Genomic DNA, 19,617 nt, shown 5'->3' with positions numbered 1-19,617 from the left:
TGTATTCCAGAGATGAAAGCGTCTGCCCTCTATTGAAGCAGCATTTTACCAAGTGTTGAATCATGATTCCGAGTAAAGTTCAAGTTGGTTGGAATTTGGGGTGGGACGGATCTCTTCCCTGCTTTGAGTTGTGCCTAGTACTAAGGCAGATGGTTGGAAGTGTTGAAGGCATAATCATTTCAGCCCCAGGAAATTGCTGGAGAGTTTTAGAAGCTTCCTTTGCCCACACATCTGCTGTTTCAATTTTCCTCCCTTCTTCATGAGATCAAAAATAGCGACGTGTGTCAACACTAATTCACAACTCCCCAGCTAATGAAGCATGCTCTGATTTAAGATGACGGTCGGTAAGTAATGTGGGTTTAAACAAGGAGTATCTCCAACAAATGACAGTTTAGCGACTTGCCTTTTGATGTTCAGTCATACCACTATTATTAAATTCTCTGGCACCAATGTTCGAGATCAGCATTCACCAGAATTTGCCATATCGGAGTGGCTGTCTATCAGCTATCTGAAAAGGTCAGAGGGCAATTTTTCTGTAGCAAATGACAGCCCTGCTTATTTATCCAAACTGTTTCATCTGGAGATTTAAGTCAGAATTGTGATGAAATACTTTCCATTGCTGAGATGAGTGTTGCTCCAAATCACTGTTATTTTGAAACTGTGCATGCAGTTGCTCTGATGTTCCCACACACGATTGGTATTGGCACACCAATCAAGGCATTAACTTCCAATTCTGAAAGTTGCTGCTGTTTGCTGGCCTCAGAGATCCATGCAGCTGGTAAGAAAATTGTAATGCTGCTCCAAACAATTGAGCTCAGTAGTATCTAGGACAAAGCAACTCTTTTGTTCGGCACCTACTCCAGCATCTTTTAAATGGTTATTCCCTCGACAGAGGAGTGAAAGCCATGTGTACAATCTACATTATTCATTGTACATTCATCAAAGTTTCTTTGTCAGTATCTTCCAACCTGTGATCCATACCAGCTGCAGAAACAACAGTAGCAGATTAGATTAGATTACCTACAGTGTGGAAACAGGCCCTTCGGCCCAACCAGTCCACACCGACCCTCCGAAGAGTAACCCACCCAGACCCATTTCCCTCTGACTAATTGACCTAACACTATGGGGCAATTTAGCATTACCAATTCACCTGAACTGCACATCTTTGGACTGTGGGAGGAAACCGGAGCACCCGGGGCAAACTCCACACAGAGTCACCCGAGGCTGGAATCGAACCTGGGACCCTGGTGCTGTGAGGCAGCAGTGCTCATCACTGAGCCACTGTGATGCTTGGGATCACCAGTTCCTGATTGCCCACCATTCTGAAATATATTGCTCCTTTCATCATTGTTGATTAAAATCATGGAACTGTGCACCTTATAAACACTGTGAATGTACCTACACCACAATGTTTCAAGTAGGAATATCCCCATCATCTTCTCAAACATAATTAGAAATGGCCACACAGCATGTGCACACATTTAACAAGAAAATAGTGGCTACCTGTCTGAGGTAGTGGAGGACTACTGTTTCTTCTACTTCTGTAAGTGCATCCACTCAAAGCATTGTTGTCTGGAGAATGTCTGTGAAGAAAGGGGTGCAATTTCACGGCATCGATGAGTATGAGGAGAAAGCTGGAAAACGGCATTGATATAGAGGATCATATAAAAGGCACAATATAGGCTGGTCTTACAGAGCCATGGAACATGGGGATGGAGAGAGTACATTGGTTAGAATTATTGGTCAATCACGTAGCCAGTGTAATTGAGATTCAGGATTGTAGTGAAACAATAACTGAAATTTCTGGAAAAGCTTAGCAGGTCTGGCAGCATCTGTGGAGAGAAATCAGAGTTAACGTTCTGCGTCCAGTGACCATTTCCTCAGAACTCATCGGAGAGAGGAGCAAAATGTCTTTAAGATGGGCATGGCTAGAAGAGATTTGGCAGTGAGATAAATACTAAATAAAAACCGAAAGAACTGTGGATGCTGTAAATCAGAAGCAAAAACAGAAATTGCTGGAATTGCTCAGCAGGTCTGGCAGCATCTGTGAGGAATCAGAATTAACGTAACCCTTTCTCAAAACTGAACATGATTGCAATCAACTCTTCATCCTTGGATGAGGAAAAATGTAATGCATTTAGAGTATTAAATTCCTGTCCCCACCTCACCTCTGGCTAGCAGAAATATCCTCTCTGAACCTTCTCTGTTGATCGTGGGGAAAAGAAGGTCTATGTTTGAATGAGATCACTTCTCATTCTTTTTACACCTTGAAAACATTTTAAGATTTAATATCAACCTTTGGAAGAGAGATATTTGCAGTTTTCTACTGCATTCTTCCAAGGCTGTAGTTCTTCCATAGGCAGGCAACTTTCATTGAAGTACTAAGTGGTGTAATGAAGTATTGTTATGTGTCGCACATGGTTAACGTTGTTTGGGGCGGTGTGAGGTGCCATCTGATTTCACAACTTTAACTTGTTGTTTTTAAGATGTTGTCTTCAATAAAGCACATATTGTTTTGGATAAATGTGTTGTCTTTCATTCAGAAATGTCAGCTGTAAATGAAAGAACATGTTTGTGAGGTTCTAATATAGTAGAAGAAATTTTGGAACAAGGCACAATATTGGCTGGCCTTACAGAGCCGTGGAACATGGGGATGGAGAGAGTACATTTGTTTGAGTTATTGGTCAGTCAAGTAGCCAGTGTCTAAACAGACCAGACTGCTGTGTGGCACAAAGGAGATTGATGATTATCAGTCAGGGAAGTAGGTGAAACTAGACGATGTTTGGAATGAAATTGATAGGTTAATGAAAGAGATTTCTTGTAATCATAGAGTTTAAACATATAACATCTGAATACAGGATTGAGATATTAATGGAGTTGTAATGTGGTGGACACTAAATCTCCAAGTTATTGATCCATATTTGTTCATCTTGAGGTGCAATAATAGTATAGAAAACAGTGAGGTAATAAATTGCAATTGGAGTTTGAAACCTGAATTTTTGAAGATGTGATTTTACAACTGTAGTCTCACTTTGTAATGAACTGTGGTGCTTTGTTGAACTACAGTTTCGGGTATTAATTGATTAGTTCATGTGTACAGAATCCTGTTTCAGTAGGATGCTTAAAAGTTGATTTTAGACTTAACTGCAATCAGTGTCTGTGATTCTCACAATAGCCTGGGGGGAAGCTATTAGTTTTAGTCTTGTTTTATTTTCCATTTCATGTTTCTGCAATGAAACATTTGTTCCATGTATGTCTAGGCTTCCACTTGCGTTCTGTCCACGCTAGAATATTACTCCGTGCTTTTGCTCTTGCTGTCCAAGCAGACACAAAATGTAAGCATTTTGTTGAAACTATTGTGCCATATTATCTTTTATTTTCTCCTCATTTCTTGCTGAATAGCCATGTCCAGGGTAACATGATTTTAGTTCAGTGCTGAGTCTGGGAAATAGTGTTCCATCACTTTGTTACGTACGTGCATCGTTCTTGAGAGTGACCCGCCAAAAACATCGGGAGCTTGTGCAGGATCAGATGCAGGTAACAGAATTTTGGATGAACATCTGTTTTGAGGCTATTCAGGAAAGCATTAAAATAGTTGAACCTAGAGGTGACCAAAACATTGCTGGGAATTAATTTATTGGTGGATGGAGGCAGACATGGTCTTGGAATTGGTGTCTTGTGATAGAGGATGAAGGTTGGTGAAGCATAGCTGATCATCATGGGATGCTGCGTCTGAAAGCAGCCTCAGAGACAGTGATTGGAAAAGAGATTGGAATCAGTCAAGATATGGGAGATTATGGTAATGGACTGATGTGATGTTACAGAGAACAAGAAGGGTTGAGAAGTAGAGCTGGTAAGGTCGAGCTGGACGATATTGTATATTGGCAAAAATTGACCTCATGTCTTTGGATGACACCAAAGGGCAGGATGGCAATATGGAAGAAAAGAGAGAGTCAAAAATTGTTAGTTCCATCTATATTGGCTGGGGAGCAGCACAGCCAGTTGTGAGCAGTCATACTGAACTGCAAATAGTTGAGAGGGTTGCAGAAGGATGGTGTGGTTGACTGTTGAAGATTGCTGGCTGATCCAGAGGGTGAAGAGTGGTTTTTGTATTACGTTCATTGTGAATGTCATTGTAATCTTGGTTATGGCTATTGCAGGGGAGAAAATCCATTTTGGAGAGATTCAGGCTTGCAAACAAGGGATAGCTGGGCATGTTTTGGAATGCAGCAACACCATCAAGGACTTAAGCTGCATCCCAGTAAGGTTCAACAATCTTCAGAAGAGGGAATTAGGTAAAATAGGGTTTGGAATTTTTATTTTTCCCATTATGCAAAAGCATTGAAATGCTGAGACTGATGCAGTGTTCGGGAGATTCATATCACTTAACATCATGGTGATTGTTGCACAGAGTAAGGTGATACTTAGTGAGAATTTATCTCAACAGCAGGTTTAGTTCAAAGACTGAAGTAATTAACTAGAAAATGCTGGTTCTGATGGCACAGTCATTTAGTTGTTCATTATGTTGATGGCTCATTGCTTCCAGTCCAGAAATTTGTGGACTCCAGTTAAAATTCTGTTGCAGAACAGTGTTAATTATTGTGTAGCTTGGGGTCATTCAAGACTATCCTTTTTATTGAAGTAAATGGAATTGCTCTTCTGTCTCTGCTGAAATCGCAGCACAGCAAATGTCTAATGTTGCTGAAGCAGGAAAAGAACGACAGATATAGATTATATTCCTTTTAAGAAGTCTGTAATAATAAATCTGCATTTATTACCAGACGTATACTTACTCTTTTGATGCAGACAGTTCAAAATTCAAATGTATGCTTTCTGCACATCTAATTATTCACTTTGCTCAGTATGAATCTTGCTGGACTTGCTCATCTTTTTCTCTTTACTTCCTTACTTTCTTGCTTTTGCTCTGTATTGTCTAGTCCAACTTCTTGGACTCTTGTGAATATTAAGCACTGCAGAAAACTTGCTTGTCGTGAGTGGCTTGAGTTAAAATTAGTGACAACTGTTAGCAATGTGAGGCTTTATCTGGAAGCTGTCCATTGTATTTACTTCTGAAAAGAATGGCATCACTGTTATACATGGCTTGATGGCTCAACTTTGAGTTTTTGCCAAGGGTGGCTGGATTGTACAGTGAAGAGGAAGGATGGTGGTGCATGAAGTAACAATTGCAGGTTCCCACACACACTCTTGGGCACTGCTTCCAGAGCTCAATGTCCTTGGAGAGACAGTTTCTAGTGCATGAATTCTTTGTTTGCAGACTGAACAACTGGGTTATGTTGTTGTTGGTAGTATGAAAAGAAGAATGCTGAGGGACCATTGCTGGAAATGTTTGTGCTGGATGCACATCATCTGTGGGAGCAAATTGTGATAAAGGCCAGTCAACCTTTTGTACTTTCTGTTATAATTTGCTTGCCCTGGTGTCTACTTTTTAAAAACGAGTCCAGAGTTTTCACTTCCAATACTGGGTGTCCACTTCATATGTTAATCCATATGTTTGAAAAACTTACTGCCATCAGCTTTAATTTTGCCTTTCATTTGCCTTGAATCTGTCTCCTTACCCTATTGTTTCAATTTAGTTCAAAATAACATGTGGATTTACCTTGTGAATGCAAGGTCCTCTCTTGATCACTTTTCAAGGCTGAAAAGCCTGAGTTTCTTTAGCCTTGTAACGCTGATGCCTGGAATAAACATTGACTCCTTTGTGAACTTTTTGTCTAATGCCCTCTCCATTTGAATACATTTGAGATGTCTGCTCACGTGACACAGAGCACAAGTACTCCACTCTTCTGGGTTGCTGTCATTCTGTTTGCTGCACAGGAAGACTTGTATGTTTTGACTGTACTAGAGTCTTTACATCTCATTCAACTTTACGTTCAGCTGTTGTGCCACAATTTGCAGATTCTGATTGTTTCCTGCATTTTCACTTGTGTGATGTCGCGTACAAAGTCAAGGCTGAATTTCTATTTTGGAGTGGGTAATCTCGTCCTGCATTCAGAGTTTGAACAAAATGATAAGTACAGACTTAACCTCTGAGACAACTAGAGGCTATAAATAACACTAGTCTCCGACTCTATCATAAGATAATAGGATACAGGCACAGGACTAAACCATTCGGCCCATCATGTCTGCTCCCACTGTGGCTAATCTATTTCTCATGATCCTGCCTTCTCCCCATAACCATTGATTCCCTTAGTAAGCATGGGGAAGTAGTTTCAATATTCAACCAGTGTCTGTGTTCTCATCCACCCCTGAAATATTCCTGAATTTGTTCTTGTATGAGAAATTCCTTTTGAACTGCTTTTTTTGAATACAGTATAATTTTTAGTTGAGCATTCTGCTACCTCTTCTGAGTTGTGTTACATATATATTTAATACCTTTATCAGAATATCTCAACTGCTTTACATAATGTCTGAAATAGTGATGTTTACATAGACAAATCACCGGCATTCTACTAATTTAGCTCAAATCAAAAGCTGATCTGATTTTGCTTCTACTTATTTAAAGAAGGTACAAAAAAGTTCATTAAACTCTTTTTTTTATATCCTGCAATATACCCCATCCATTATATTGACAGATGAAGCCCTGCTTTTACCTCACAGCCAAAGGGTATTACTGCACTTAAAATATCTCAATTCTAAGCTCAAATTTTGTGCTGAAATGGAGCTTGAACCCATAATCATTTTGCCCAGAGAATAAGTGCTGATTGGGCCCAGCTCAAAGGACACATGGGTAACTCTAGTTTGCTGTCAGTAGAAAGAGGAACAGTTACTGTGAGAAGGGATGTGTCATCATCAGGCTTGAATTAATGAGAAATGTATTTTATCAAATAAAAATACAAACTGAACTTGAATGTAAACTTGTAATTGCTAGTGTAGTTTGAACTAATATGTTGAAGATACCATCAGAAGTAAATTGTACTTCGATTTGATAACAATGGGTAATTTAGTATGGTGGGAATAGAGGTTGTAGCCAGTCTGACTGATCATTTGATAAAAGAAAAGGACCAAAATGCAGAATGATAATTTGCTGTAACCCAACCAAAGATTTGTTGGAAAGGTTTAATTGTTCATTGCAGGGCAAATGATTTATGTGTAGTTCATAAGTCACTTTGTTTCCATTGATTCTTGTAAAACAACAGATGGTGCATTAAATATTTACACCATCACTAGTGGAGAATGTGACCAGCATTTCCAGGGTGGTGGAATCAGTGTTAGTAGGAAAGGTCTGAAAGCAAGATTTCCCCCATCGTTTTTGCTTTCCTCAGCATTTGAATTTTTGCTGGGTGTAATTCTAAAAATACTGCCCACCTGTTCGTGTCTTGTTCAACCGGCCTTTCTTTGTAAGTGTTGACAGGTTATTTGACCTCTGAGCCAATTCTACCCTGCATTGACTTCCAGGTGCTGTTTCAAAGGGTACACTTCTCATTTTCTCTGTCTGTGGCTCATGCTTAAGTCTGTTTGAAACATCTGGGTTACTTTGTTTGCTGATTTGCAGAACTTCACCCTCATCAAAGATTGAATCTGGGAAGTTCATAGCTGAGCTAATGGTCAAACATACCAAGGCATGGTGGGATCTCTGATATTATACCATGTCAGCAAATGATGGCATACCATTTAAATAAAGATGGTAAACGCCATTCTCCTCTGCAATTTAGATTTTTGTGGTTCTCAAGAAAATCTCTTTTCATAGAGCAGGAAGTTGTCATGGTGTTCTGGCTGTCATTCCTCCCTCAAACCCCACTGACAACCATTCAATAACTAGCCTTATCTCTCCTTTCAGTAAAACATTTGAAGGAAATACTTTCCAGCCACATGGTGTGACTCCCTGCCCACATTATATACTGTAGTTAGCTTTGACCTACTCTTGTGCTAATCTGGGGCTAAGATTGCCTCTGGTTCATTTGTGTAGTTTGAAGTGGCCTGGTGCTGGTTTGAGGTGTGGTGGAAGGCATGGCATGTGTGCAAACCTGCTCTGTCCTCATGATTGAACAGGATACCTTTTGTGTGTTCAATTGGATCATCCTGCAGTGTTCAGCTTTAAACTTTGTTTAGAAGTCAGGGTGTGTTCAAAAATTCATAAAAATGTTTTTCCACATTCTCGACCCTCATATTATGTGCTTACATAGGAATTAGGAGCAGGAGTATCATCATCTCTGAAGGTTTGTTGTGTATCTGGGTATCTGAAATACCTGTACAGATATATAATTTCTTTGTTATCTTTCCTGCATAGTGTTCTGGTCTGGCTGCAAGCCAGTTCCATTCTCTTCACAGCCTCCCAGTCTAAAAGCATATATAAATATTTTCATTTATTATGCTGGGGGCAATGATAAATGCAATGGGTGTAGTCGGAGTTTGCTTTTAATTTCTTCTTTTCATGTCTTCTGACACACTGATTATTGGCAGGCTCCTCAAATAAGAAGGAGGAACCACTGTAGCCTGATTATGTCCTCACCTTGTGTACACATATGGACCTGCCTGCTTTAAGTCTAGACAGTGATTAGGACAGGAAACCTTGGCTGACTCCTTTCCTCCTCAGCCTGTTTGGCTCTCTTGGCTGGGATCAGCTAAATTCTACTCAGCTGGGGCTTCAAATCTAAGTTTGGTCTGTGTGGTGTCCTAATCCACTAAGCATTTGCATAAGTTCATTCCTTTGGGCACTGTTCTGTCATGAAATAATAACCAATGCAAGTTTTTACTTGGGGTCCACATTTCAATTTGTTATGTATAAAGCCATGGCAGTCGCTGTGTTTACAAAAGCTGTTGTAAAGTATTGGAGCCATATACACCTGCAGAAGGAAAAAAGAAAGAATGGCATTAGCCGAGCCTCTGATCACAGCCTTACAAGGCCTCAAAGTTCTGTACGATTAGAAATTTCTTTGGAAGAGCAGATGTAATTTGTATGAGTAAATTTTGGAGAAAGTTTGCACTAATGTCCACAAATCATATGTAATCAATGAACAAATAAATCACCCTTTTTCTGTTGTTCGTTGAGTAATCTGTTAATTTCGGCACAAATAATACAATTTATTGTACTTGCATTTTGTGCTTTAGAATCTTGTCTAACTGTTTGAATGTGGGGCAGAGGGTCCCCTCCCTAACCTCTTTTCTGAAATAGAGGACCTTCAACAAAACAGCACATGGTAGCATTCATACCTCTGAACCAAGAGGCTAGGTTCTAGTCCCATCTTCTCCTTTGGTGTAGATAACATGTCTGAGCAGGTTTTTAAAAAATGTATAAGGTTCTTGACAATCTTGTGTTGTCTGTCCTGTTTTCATGTTTGTTGCTGAAGTGATGTCAGTTGGAGTCCAAATTCAGTTTTGGCTTTGAAGAGAGGATGTCTAATCTAGAGTTTGAGCAAGGTGACCAGTAGGTTCACTTGACTGATATTTCAGAGATACTTTCAAGTTTGGATACCCTTTAAATTGACAGAGAGCTGTCGAGCAGGTTGGTGGATGATTTCGTTTGATTGGAGATGTTCTTTAAGTCCTTTGCTATGTCAATGAATTATGTCTCAGTGGAAACATTTTGTCATCTTAGAACCAAACTACTTGGATGATTCCAATGGGGAATTGCCACAGCCACTTTTGTTGTGAGTTGTGTGTTGCTGTTTTGTGATAATGGAGTGTCCCTGAACGTAACTAGCAATTGTATGGGAGTGAAACTAACAGTTTCTGCCATCATGTAGCTTATGTGAACTTGCTTTATAATGAACAGTGACTGAGCTCTTGCAGTACATGGTAGCGTTCATACCTCTGAGCCAGGAGGCCCAGGTTCAAGCCCCATCTTTTCCTTTGGTGTAGATAACATGTCTGAACAGGTTGACTTTTTAAAAAATGTATAAAAGACAGTGTTTTTACAGCAAATACTTGCCCACAGAAGGCAAGCCAGTTGATTTTCACACAATACATTTAAAGAAGTAATGGTTCACTTGTAAACAATGCTGGGATTGGATTTATGAGGTAAGCTATAATTCTTGATGTATTTCTTAGCTTCTATGTTTTTGTCCAGAGCTGTTGCTGTGAGGTGGAAGAAACCAGATGTAGCAATCCTAGTGGAGGTGTTCATGTCCAATAAATTGCCCTCAGTGAAATGGTCAAGCCACTTGTTCTAAAGATGTGTTTTCTTTCTAAAGAATAAAGTGAATACCTGATTCTAGCTGCGATCATACAGTAACTTGTTCAGAAAGTCTGCAGTGTAATTTCTGAAGTTAACTGGTTGTTGGAATTCCTGCACATTGACTGTAGGAAATCAGTGTTTAGATGAATAACACAAGTCGATAAGTTAGCTGAGAATTGACTTGGAAAATTAAAAATGATGGTCAGGTCTCCTTGGCATCTAATGCTTTCAGAATCAATAGTAAAAGGAATTCTGCTTCTATTACAGAATTCAGTGATTAAAAAATATACTGTGATCTCACAGGACATGGGCAAATGTTTACTGGCCTCATTCATGATTGTATGGCTGTTTTGTTGCTGAGTTACTGAATTTGCTGTCACTGTGCATGCATTTTGAAAAATCTGTTTCTTTGACATCCCCCCCCCCCCCCCACCACCACCCTGCAATTTCCAGTTTGTATTTAAACCAGCACACTGCTGGCAATCTCTCCCTTCTCCCACCTTCCTCAGCTGAACACCATATTGAATCTCTTGGAGTGGGTTTTGTTTGACCGCACTGAAGGTGGATGGACACTATTCTTGTATAGATAGGTACAGGACTCAAAATAGCACGAGCATGCCTGTTGGAAAATCTGTGCATTTACTGACAATTTGGAGGTATGTATGTCTGATTGAAGTCCCATTGTATTTGAGAGGCATCTTGAGCACAGCATCCGGAGTACAGTGCATGGAAGTTCCTACCTGCTTGTCACCAGTAGATGAACTTGATAGTAATTGTAAGAAGACTCTCGTGAGTAGTGATTTGACAAATTAACAATGATTTCTTTTCCTGCTTCTGTTGAAACCCAGTGTAATTATCAGAAAGAGAGCACAGTGCATGTCACTTTTTTCGCTATCAAAATGCTGAATGAGAAATGGAAAAATCATTCATCCATTTAGGAGTAATCTTTTATGATCTTGTTTGTTTTGGTTTGTAAAAATGCTGGCTGTGTACAGCAGGCAGGTCAGTAGCTGGAAGGCAGTTTATTCAAATGACTTAACTTTGTGGATTTTTTTTGAGCTGCCCTATGTTGCAGCATCTGTTCCCTTTTACCATTTTCATTGTTCCTTATCTTGTTTCAGTCAATTTCTTTATTTCTTACTCTAAGGCAGACAGTGTGTTCTGATGCTTCGTTTGCCCATAACTGCTAATGTGCCTCGATATTGGGACTGCTAGCCTTTTCTCCATCGTAATTCCCCACAGTCAATAAGGTGTTTTGACTGAGTCTGGTGACTGAGATTTTGTGACCACTTTTTGACTGACTTTAAATCTTTGCCTTTTGAAAGAATTTGTCCAGGTGAAGGAATGAAAGTCATAATGCAGAGCCGGACCAAGACTGAAAAGGGGTGTAAATCCAGGATTAGTGATTTCTACCCTTTGTGTTATATCTGTAGCCATTGCATCTGATGCAATCTTGCAGCAACTAGTACAAACTTGCCATGCAACCAAGATGCTTAACTACTTCCTCTTTCAGGGAATGACACTTGGGTTTTTTTGTTTTGTTGCTCCTGAGAAAAAGACTGTGTTCAATTTAATGCTGAGCTGTAAAACCAAGAACTGATGTAAACTGGCTCATACCTGATGAGTTTCTGCAGGTTTTGCCTTTAGAGCTTTTGTTGCATATGCCTGTAAATGTTGCATTTATTGTGAAGCCAGGAGATTGAGTCCTGGTGGTATCAGATCCTGATAGGAGAGCACCCACTTGAGTATACTATGTAAGCTTGAGTAGAGAGTGGATGCAAATTTGTTGATCAGCAGCCAGGTTTCATTGACTCGCTAGTAGGTGCCAGGATCCTTGAGAGGTTTTCAAAGTGTTTCGAAAAAGTGGTTAGGATTCTTAAATTTGTTGTCTGTTGAGTTGTTACATTTATTTCTGCAGCTGCCTCTATGAGTAGAATGTTTTCTGCAGTGAGAGGGTTGTTTGCCTTTGTGTTGCTGATCTGGGACATTGAGGAACTGTCCACATCCCAATGAACATCTCTCTTGTTCTGAGTTGCGAGTCATCAGAGGATTTTGAGTTTTTTGCTGGATCATCATTGGTCACTGGAGGATTAGTGGTTGACCTGACCTGATATTGGTGGACCTCCTGCTTGCTTTGGCCTAATGCTAATTCAGTATCCAGCCAACAAGATCAATCACCACAGGCCACGGTGTCCAGAACACCATCAGGGTGACTATGGCAAAGGTTGAAGAATGTATACCTGGTAATTGGATGTTCTTTTGTCATAGAGTCCTAGAGATGTACAGGATGGAAACAGACCCCTTGGTCCAACTCATCCACGCCAGCCAGGTATTTCAAACTAATCTCGTCCCATTTACCAGCATTTGGCCCATGTCTCTCTAAATCCTTCCCATTCATATCCTCATCCAGATGCATTATAAATGCTGTAGTAGTACCAAACTCCACCATTTCCTTTAGGCGAAAGTGAGGACTGCAGATGCTGGAGATTAGAGTCAAGATTAGAGTGGTGCTGAAAAGCACAGCAGGTCAGGCAGCATCTGAGGAGCAGGAAAATCGACCTTTTGGGTAGGAGCCTGATGAAGGGCTTCTGCCCGAAACCTGCTGTGCATTTCCAGCACCACTCTAATCTTTCTCGCTCTCGCTCTCGCTCTCGTGCGCTCTCGCTCTCGCTTTCGCTCTCTCGCGTGCTCTCTCTCTCTTGCACGCGCTCTCTCTCTCTCTCTCTCTCGCGGGCTGTCTCTCTCTCTCTCGCGTGCTGTCTCTCTCTCTCGCGTGTTCTCTCTCGCGTGCTCTCTCTCTCGCGTTCTCTCTCTCGCGTTCTCTCTCTCGCGTTCTCTCTCTCGCGTTCTCTCTCTCGCGTGCTCTCTCTCTCGCGTGCTTTCTCTCTCTCGCGTGCTCTCTCTCTCGCGTGCTCTCTCTCTCGCGTGCTCTCTCTCTCGCGTGCTCTCTCTCTCGCGTGCTCTCTCTCTCTCTCTCGCGTGCTCTATCTCTCTCTCGCGTGCTCTCTCTCTCTCTCTCGCGTGCTCTCTCTCTCTCTCTCTCGCGTGCTCTCTCTCTCTCTCTCTCGCGTGCTCTCTCTCTCTCTCGCGTGCTCTCTCTCTCTCTCGCGTGCTCTCTCTCTCTCTCGCGTGCTCTCTCTCTCTCGTGTGCTCTCTCTCTCTCTCGCGTGCTCTCTCTCTCTCTCTCGCGTGCTCTCTCTCTCTCTCTCTCTCGCGTGCTCTCTCTCTCTCGCGTGCTCTCTCTCTCTCGCGTGCTCTCTCTCTCTCGCGTGCTCTCTCTCTCTCGCGTGCTCTCTCTCTCTCGCGCTCTCTCTCTCTCTCGCGCTCTCTCTCTCTCTCGTGCTCTCTCTCTCTCGCGTGCTCGCTCTCTCTCTCTCGCGTGCGCTCTCTCTCTCTCTCGCGTGCGCTCTCTCTCTCTCTCGCGTGCTCTCTCTCTCTCTCGCGTGCTCGCTCTCTCTCTCTCTCTCGCGTGCTCTCTCTCTCTCGCGTGCTCTCTCTCTCTCTCGCGTGCTCTCTCTCTCTCTCGCGTGCTCTCTCTCTCTCGCGTGCTCTCTCTCTCTCTCTCGCATGCTCTCTCTCTCTCGCATGCTCTCTCTCTCGCGTGCTCGCTCTCTCTCTCGCGTGCTCGCTCTCTCTCTCGCGTGCTCTCTCTCTTGCGTGCTCGCTCTCTCTCTTGCGTGCTCGCTCTCTCTCTTGCGTGCTCGCTCTCTCTCTCGCGTGCTCGCTCTCTCTCGCGTGCTCTCTCTCTCTCGCGTGCTCTCTCTCTCTCTCGCGTGCTCTCTCTCTCTCTCGCGTGCTCTCTCTCTCTCTCTCGCATGCTCTCTCTCTCTCGCATGCTCTCTCTCTCTCGCGTGCTCGCTCTCTCTCTCGCGTGCTCGCTCTCTCTCTCGCGTGCTCTCTCTCTCGCGTGCTCGCTCTCTCTCTCGCGTGCTCGCTCTCTCTCTCGCGTGCTCGCTCTCTTTCTCGCGTGCTCTCTCTCTCTCTCTCTCTCTCTCTGTCTCTCTCTCTCTCTCTCTCTGTCTCTCTCTGTCTCTCTCTGTCTCTCTCTGTCTCTCTCTGTCTCTCTCTGTCTCTCTCTGTCTCTCTCTGTCTCTCTCTGTCTCTCTCTGTCTCTCTCTGTCTCTCTCTGTCTCTCTCTGTCTCTCTCTGTCTCTCTCTGTCTCTCTCTGTCTCTCTCTCTCTGTCTCTCTGTCTCTCTGTCTCTCTCTCTCTGTCTCTGTCTCTGTCTCTCTCTCTCTCTCTCTCTGTCTCTGTCTCTGTCTGTCTCTCTCTCTCTCTCTCTCTCTCACACACAACCCTCTGCATGAAAAAGTTGCTCCTTTGGTCCCTTTTAAATCTTATCCCTCTCGCCTTCAACCTATGTCCTTCAGTTTTGGACTCTCCTACTTTGGGGGAAAAGACCTTGGCTATTAACCCTATTCATGTTCTGCATGATTTTACAAACTTTTAAGGCACCCCTCAGCCTCTTACACTCCAGGGAAAACAGCCCCAGCCTATTCAGCCTTTCCCAACAGCTTAAACCCTTCAACGGCCAGCAGCATCCTTGGAAATCTTTTCTGAACCCTTTCAAGTTTCACAATGTCTTTCCTATAACTGGGAGACTAGAACTGAATATAGGTTCGGCCATTTTTTAGAATACATGTCTTGTACAGTTACAACATGACTTCCCAACTCCTGGACTGAATGTACTGACCAAGTGTACCTTCTACACTATCCTCTCGACCTGCGACTCAACTTTCAAGAAGCTATGTACCTGCACTCCAAGGTCTTTGTTCAGCAACCCTCCCCAGGACTTTACCATTCAGTGTGTAAGCCTGCCCTGATTTGCCTTTCCAAAATGCAGCACCTCACATTTATCCAAATTAAACTTGATCTGCCACTCATTGACCTGTTTGCCCACCTGATCAAGGTCCCGCTGTACTCTGAGATAATCACCTTTGCTGTCCACTACACCACCAATTTTGGTGTCATCTGCAAACTTACTAACTGTTCTCCTGTGTTTGCATTCAAATTATTTATACAAATAACAAAAAGCAGTAGACCATGCACTGATCCGTGAGGCACACTGCTGGTCACAGGCCTCCAGCCTGAAAACCAATTCTCTATCACCACCCTCTGTCTCCTACCTTCAAGCCAGTTCTGTATCCAATGGCTAGTTCTCCCTGTATTCCATGTGAAGTAACCTTGCTGACCTGTCTACCATGAGAAGCTTTGTTGAATTGAAGTCCATATGGACAACATCCACTGCTATACCTTCATCAACCATCTTTGTCACTTCTTCAAAAGACTCAATCAAGTTAGGGAGACATGATTTCTCATGCACAAAGCCCTGTTGACTATCCCTAATCGGTTCTTGCCCTTCCAAGGAGAAGTAACTCCTATCCCTCAGAAACCCCTCCAACAGCGTTCCCCTGGCGTCCGGCTCACTGCTGTGTTGTTCACTGGATTTTCTTGACCATCTTTCTGAAATAATGGCACAATGATAGTCAGCCTCCCGTCGTCCGCGTCTCACCTGTGACTTTTGATGGCGCAGACATCTTTGTGTGACACAGCAATCTCTTCCCTAGCTTGCCACAAAGCTCTGCGGTACACTTAATCGGGTTCAGGGGATTTATCCACCTTTGTGTTTTAAGACGTCCAGTTCCACCGCCTCTGCAATGTGGACATTTTTCAAGATATTCCTATTGATTTTCCCAAGTTCTCTAGCTTCCATATACTTCTCCACAGTAAACACTGATGCGAAATACTCATTTAGTATTTCCCCGATCTTCTGTGGTTCCACACATTAAAGATGGCCTCGTTGATCTTTAAGGGGTTCTGTTCTCTCCCTCGTTACTCTTTTGTCGTTAATATATTTTTGTGAATTCCTTTTGGATTCTCCTATCTGCCAAAATAATCTCATGTTGCTCCCTCCCCACCCTGTGCCTTCCTGATTTCCCTCTTGATTACACTTCCACAGCCCTTTAAACTCTTCTTTTGTGCGGAATATCTACTCTCTGCAGGATTTCCCTCGTAGTTTAACTTGATTGCTTTGTGCACTCTGGACTGTTCCCTGGGATGCATAGTGAGAGAAATATCGACTGTGCCTGAAGACTATCAATTTGGTAAAAAATGCACTTTAGTTTGCCTGAAACTTGTTTGTCTCCCAGTGCAAAGAGTTGACCTTGATTGATTGTTGCAGATTGACATGTTTCAAGGTCCAGGACTACGTGCTGAGGGATGCACTTGGGGAAGCCGCTGTGAAGGTTCTTGGTGACACACTACTGTTTCAGTCTTTTTGTCAAGTAGAATGGGGTCCGTTCAGTAATCAGGCCCTCTTGGTTCCTCAAATATATGTAAATATAGTCCTGTATAAGTAAGAAATGCCTAAGGGGTTGTTGTTTTACAACTGCAGGAATGACAAATTCCAATGTTTGTTATTCATGTGCAAAGTCTGTACAGAAATGCTGTAGTAACTGTGTATACAAAGTTTTTTTTTTATCAATAAAGTACATTTTTACAAAACAAAGAATAAAACTCCCAGAAGCAATGGCTTACTGGTCAGGTTGGGTTGTGATTGGCCAAGTCCTGCTTGTCATGTACAACATCATGCATTGGGTAGGTAGCATATGTGAATTGATGAGGAAAGGTATCATGACCCTGACTTTCAAGTGAAAGCAGGGTGAAGAGGAAATTAGAAATTGGAAATTAGAAACTGTTGAATGTGGACTACAAAAGTCCTGTCTGAGGACATGACCAACTGGATTAGTTCTACTCTCAGAGTGGTGATTCACCCTGACCAAACCTGTGCTGTATTGGCAGGAAAATATCTAAGAACCTTGTGTTTCTCAGGGATATGATTACCTCATGCAGGACAGGGTGGTGGTCACCTGCCTCATCAGCCTGAACCAGGAGAAGGGCTTTGACACACCTCCATGTGGAGCATGCTCCCCAAAATGGGCTTTGGGGAGGGAATCAGCAATTGGATCCAATTGCACGACAATAACATAAGTCTCCTAGGACAGGGCAACCCACAGGGATAATAATACAAAATAAAACCTTCTCTATCCCTTGAACTAGCAGTGAACTGGAAGTAAATTTCCCTTGACACCAACCCCATTAAACACTCCTGGGACAGGACAGCACTAGTGAATACAGAAGAAAACCTTTTCCTACTCTTTAAACTCAAAGTAAAATTCCATCCAGGGACAGCAACAGTTTAAAATATGGACTAAGAGTTCCAGCACACATTTGAACTCAAAATAAACCGAATATAAAATCTCCTTGACAACTTCCCCATCAAACACTACCAGGACAGGGACAACGAGGAGTTAAAATGCAGAATAGATCTCCCTTGATTCTTTGAGGGAATCCAAACAAAAACAACACTGAAGCAGCGCGCACAGGCACACTATCAAAATCAGTTGCAAACGAAAAAGATGAATGGAAGCGAACAGGACTAGACATTAAACTTAATAAAGCAAAATGATGTTGATGATGCAATCCAGCCCCTTTGGCAGCCACCAATCTCGATGCCTTGACTGCCTGTCCTCGGATGCTGCCTGAATTGCTGTGCTCTTCCAGCACCACTGATCCAGAATGTGCTGTTGAACACTCTGTGCTCCCCCTCCGTGGCCACCTGAATACAGATGTAGCTGTGAAACAATGGCGGGCAGTCAGGAACGATGAGCCTCTCTACAACCCGTTGCTTGGACGTATTGATAGCTGCTTTGGCCAGGCTCAGGAGCAGACCCAAGAGAAGGTCCATAGACTGGTCTGCCCCTCCCCTTTCTGGGTGCCTTTAGATCAGGAGCAATGGACACATGCCAACTAAAACCTAAGGAGCAGCCCTTTCAATAAAGTAAAGAGGGGCAACATCCGTCTTAATCAATACGCGGAATCAGAAAGTTTCCCGATCAGATGTGGAGTCGGGCAAAGCTGCATTCCCTCTCCTGCTGAAATATGTCTTGTATTAAACCTTTTGCTGAGTCCATCAGGAAGGGTGCAAGCCTTAGAGGGGTGGTTACTTCATGCCATGGAGTCTACAGATCAAAGCCTTCCTATACATGGATGATGTCGCCACTTGCTGCTCAGATCCACTGCGAGTATGCAGACTCGTGAGCCTATGTGCTCCTTTTGATCTGGTCTTGGGAGCCAAGGTGACTCTTGGCTTTATTCTTTGAGAACTGGGCTGACAGATCCTTGAATGTCAGGTCTGATTATTTGTACGTGCTGGGACTATGGTTCAGAGGAGCCAGGAGGTGCCCTTGAACTTGAGAAGAACATATTGCCAAGTTGAGGCAGGAACTGGACTACTGGCGTGCTGCTCCCTCTTAGTTGTATGTAAAACCTTGGTCATAACATGTGAGGTCCTCTTGGTGTTCCTGCAAGTAATGCAGATCTTGCCTATGCTCTGAATCTGCACCACTGCATTAACCCAAGTCATCTTCCACTTCATCTGCTGTACAAACCTCTAGATGGGGCCTGATGGGAAAAGACTGACCCAATGCTGCCCTCATCCTGGTGGCTGCCTCAAGTTACGCTTAGAGCCCTTCGTACGCAAGCTCCAAGTGTTCCTGCATATTGAGATTCTTCATATCTCTGATGTTATGATGAATTGGCCTGAAGTAGTTCAAGTATTTCATATCTTCTGTCCTCTGTAGGAAAGTTTGCAGAGGAAAACATCCATGACCACAGATCGGCCAAGATTGAAAACATGCAATGTTCTCTAGTGCTGCAGGAAAAGGAGATGGTTGATTCTGTTGGGTGGTTCTCTGAATAGACTGTCAGTCATTTGGCAGAGTACCTTTTAACCAGAGCTTTGCAACAAGCACCAAGACATTGCTTAGCTCACCTGTGAGATCCTTCATGTGTGTTCGGACTCTCTGTGCAACCGCGTGCTGCCCTTGAAGAGGCTGCAGGGACGAACTGTCAGTCACACATATCCTTCTGGAATGTGTCTTTGCAGAGGAAATCTGGAGAGACATGCAGTGGTTTTTGTCGTGGTTTGTCCCGATCATCAGCTCCATAATTCAGGACTCTGTGGTGTACAGTGTGTCCCTTAGGACGCACACCAAGACAAACATCGACTGCGCCTGGAGGACTGTCACCTTGGTGAAACGCGCTGTTTGGTCTACTGGAAGCTTGTTGGTCTTCCAGTGTGAAGAGTTGATCTTGATCAAATGTTGTGGACTGCCACATTCTATGGTCCAGAACTACACGCTGAGGGATGCACTAAAGTTTGGGGCAAAGACCATCTGAGATCTTTCTGCCAAATTATAACATGGGTTTGTTCACTTCTCAGACCCGCTGATGCCTCAAATGAATGTAAATACAGTTAAGAATGCCTTTTTGTTTTGCAACTGCATAGTTGCTTCATGGGATGTCAAGTTCCAATGTGCTGATTGTGTTTCTTTTCTCTCTGCATAGACTGTATGGAATGGATTGAGAACCCTTTTATGTACTTACACTTTATTTATTAAAAACAATTATCTGTATTTTAG

The 19,617-nt window shown here is 42.8% G+C and overlaps 1 protein-coding gene across 4 annotated transcripts in view; it reads left to right on the top strand.

Moving 5' to 3' along the window:
- hip1 (huntingtin interacting protein 1) overlaps nucleotides 1-19,617 on the top strand; it is a 344,047-nt gene that overhangs the window by 3,635 nt on the left and 320,795 nt on the right. Inside the window, exon 1 of one of the 4 annotated variants that reach the window (XM_087977487.1) lies at nucleotides 12,408-12,464. The exons of the other annotated variants lie outside the window; for them this stretch is intronic. Coding sequence (XP_087833613.1) covers nucleotides 12,414-12,464 — 51 coding nt within the window. The 5' untranslated portion in view covers nucleotides 12,408-12,413. Of the gene's footprint in view, nucleotides 1-12,407; nucleotides 12,465-19,617 lie in introns of those variants that run through there. 4 annotated transcript variants of the gene reach the window in all.

This window comes from Chiloscyllium plagiosum, unplaced genomic scaffold (assembly GCF_037043375.1).
Source record: "Chiloscyllium plagiosum isolate Xiang-an unplaced genomic scaffold, Cpla_swu_hap1 HiC_scaffold_31, whole genome shotgun sequence".
Classification (NCBI taxonomy): domain Eukaryota; kingdom Metazoa; phylum Chordata; class Chondrichthyes; order Orectolobiformes; family Hemiscylliidae; genus Chiloscyllium; species Chiloscyllium plagiosum.
This window is presented reverse-complemented; position numbering and strand designations above follow the sequence as displayed.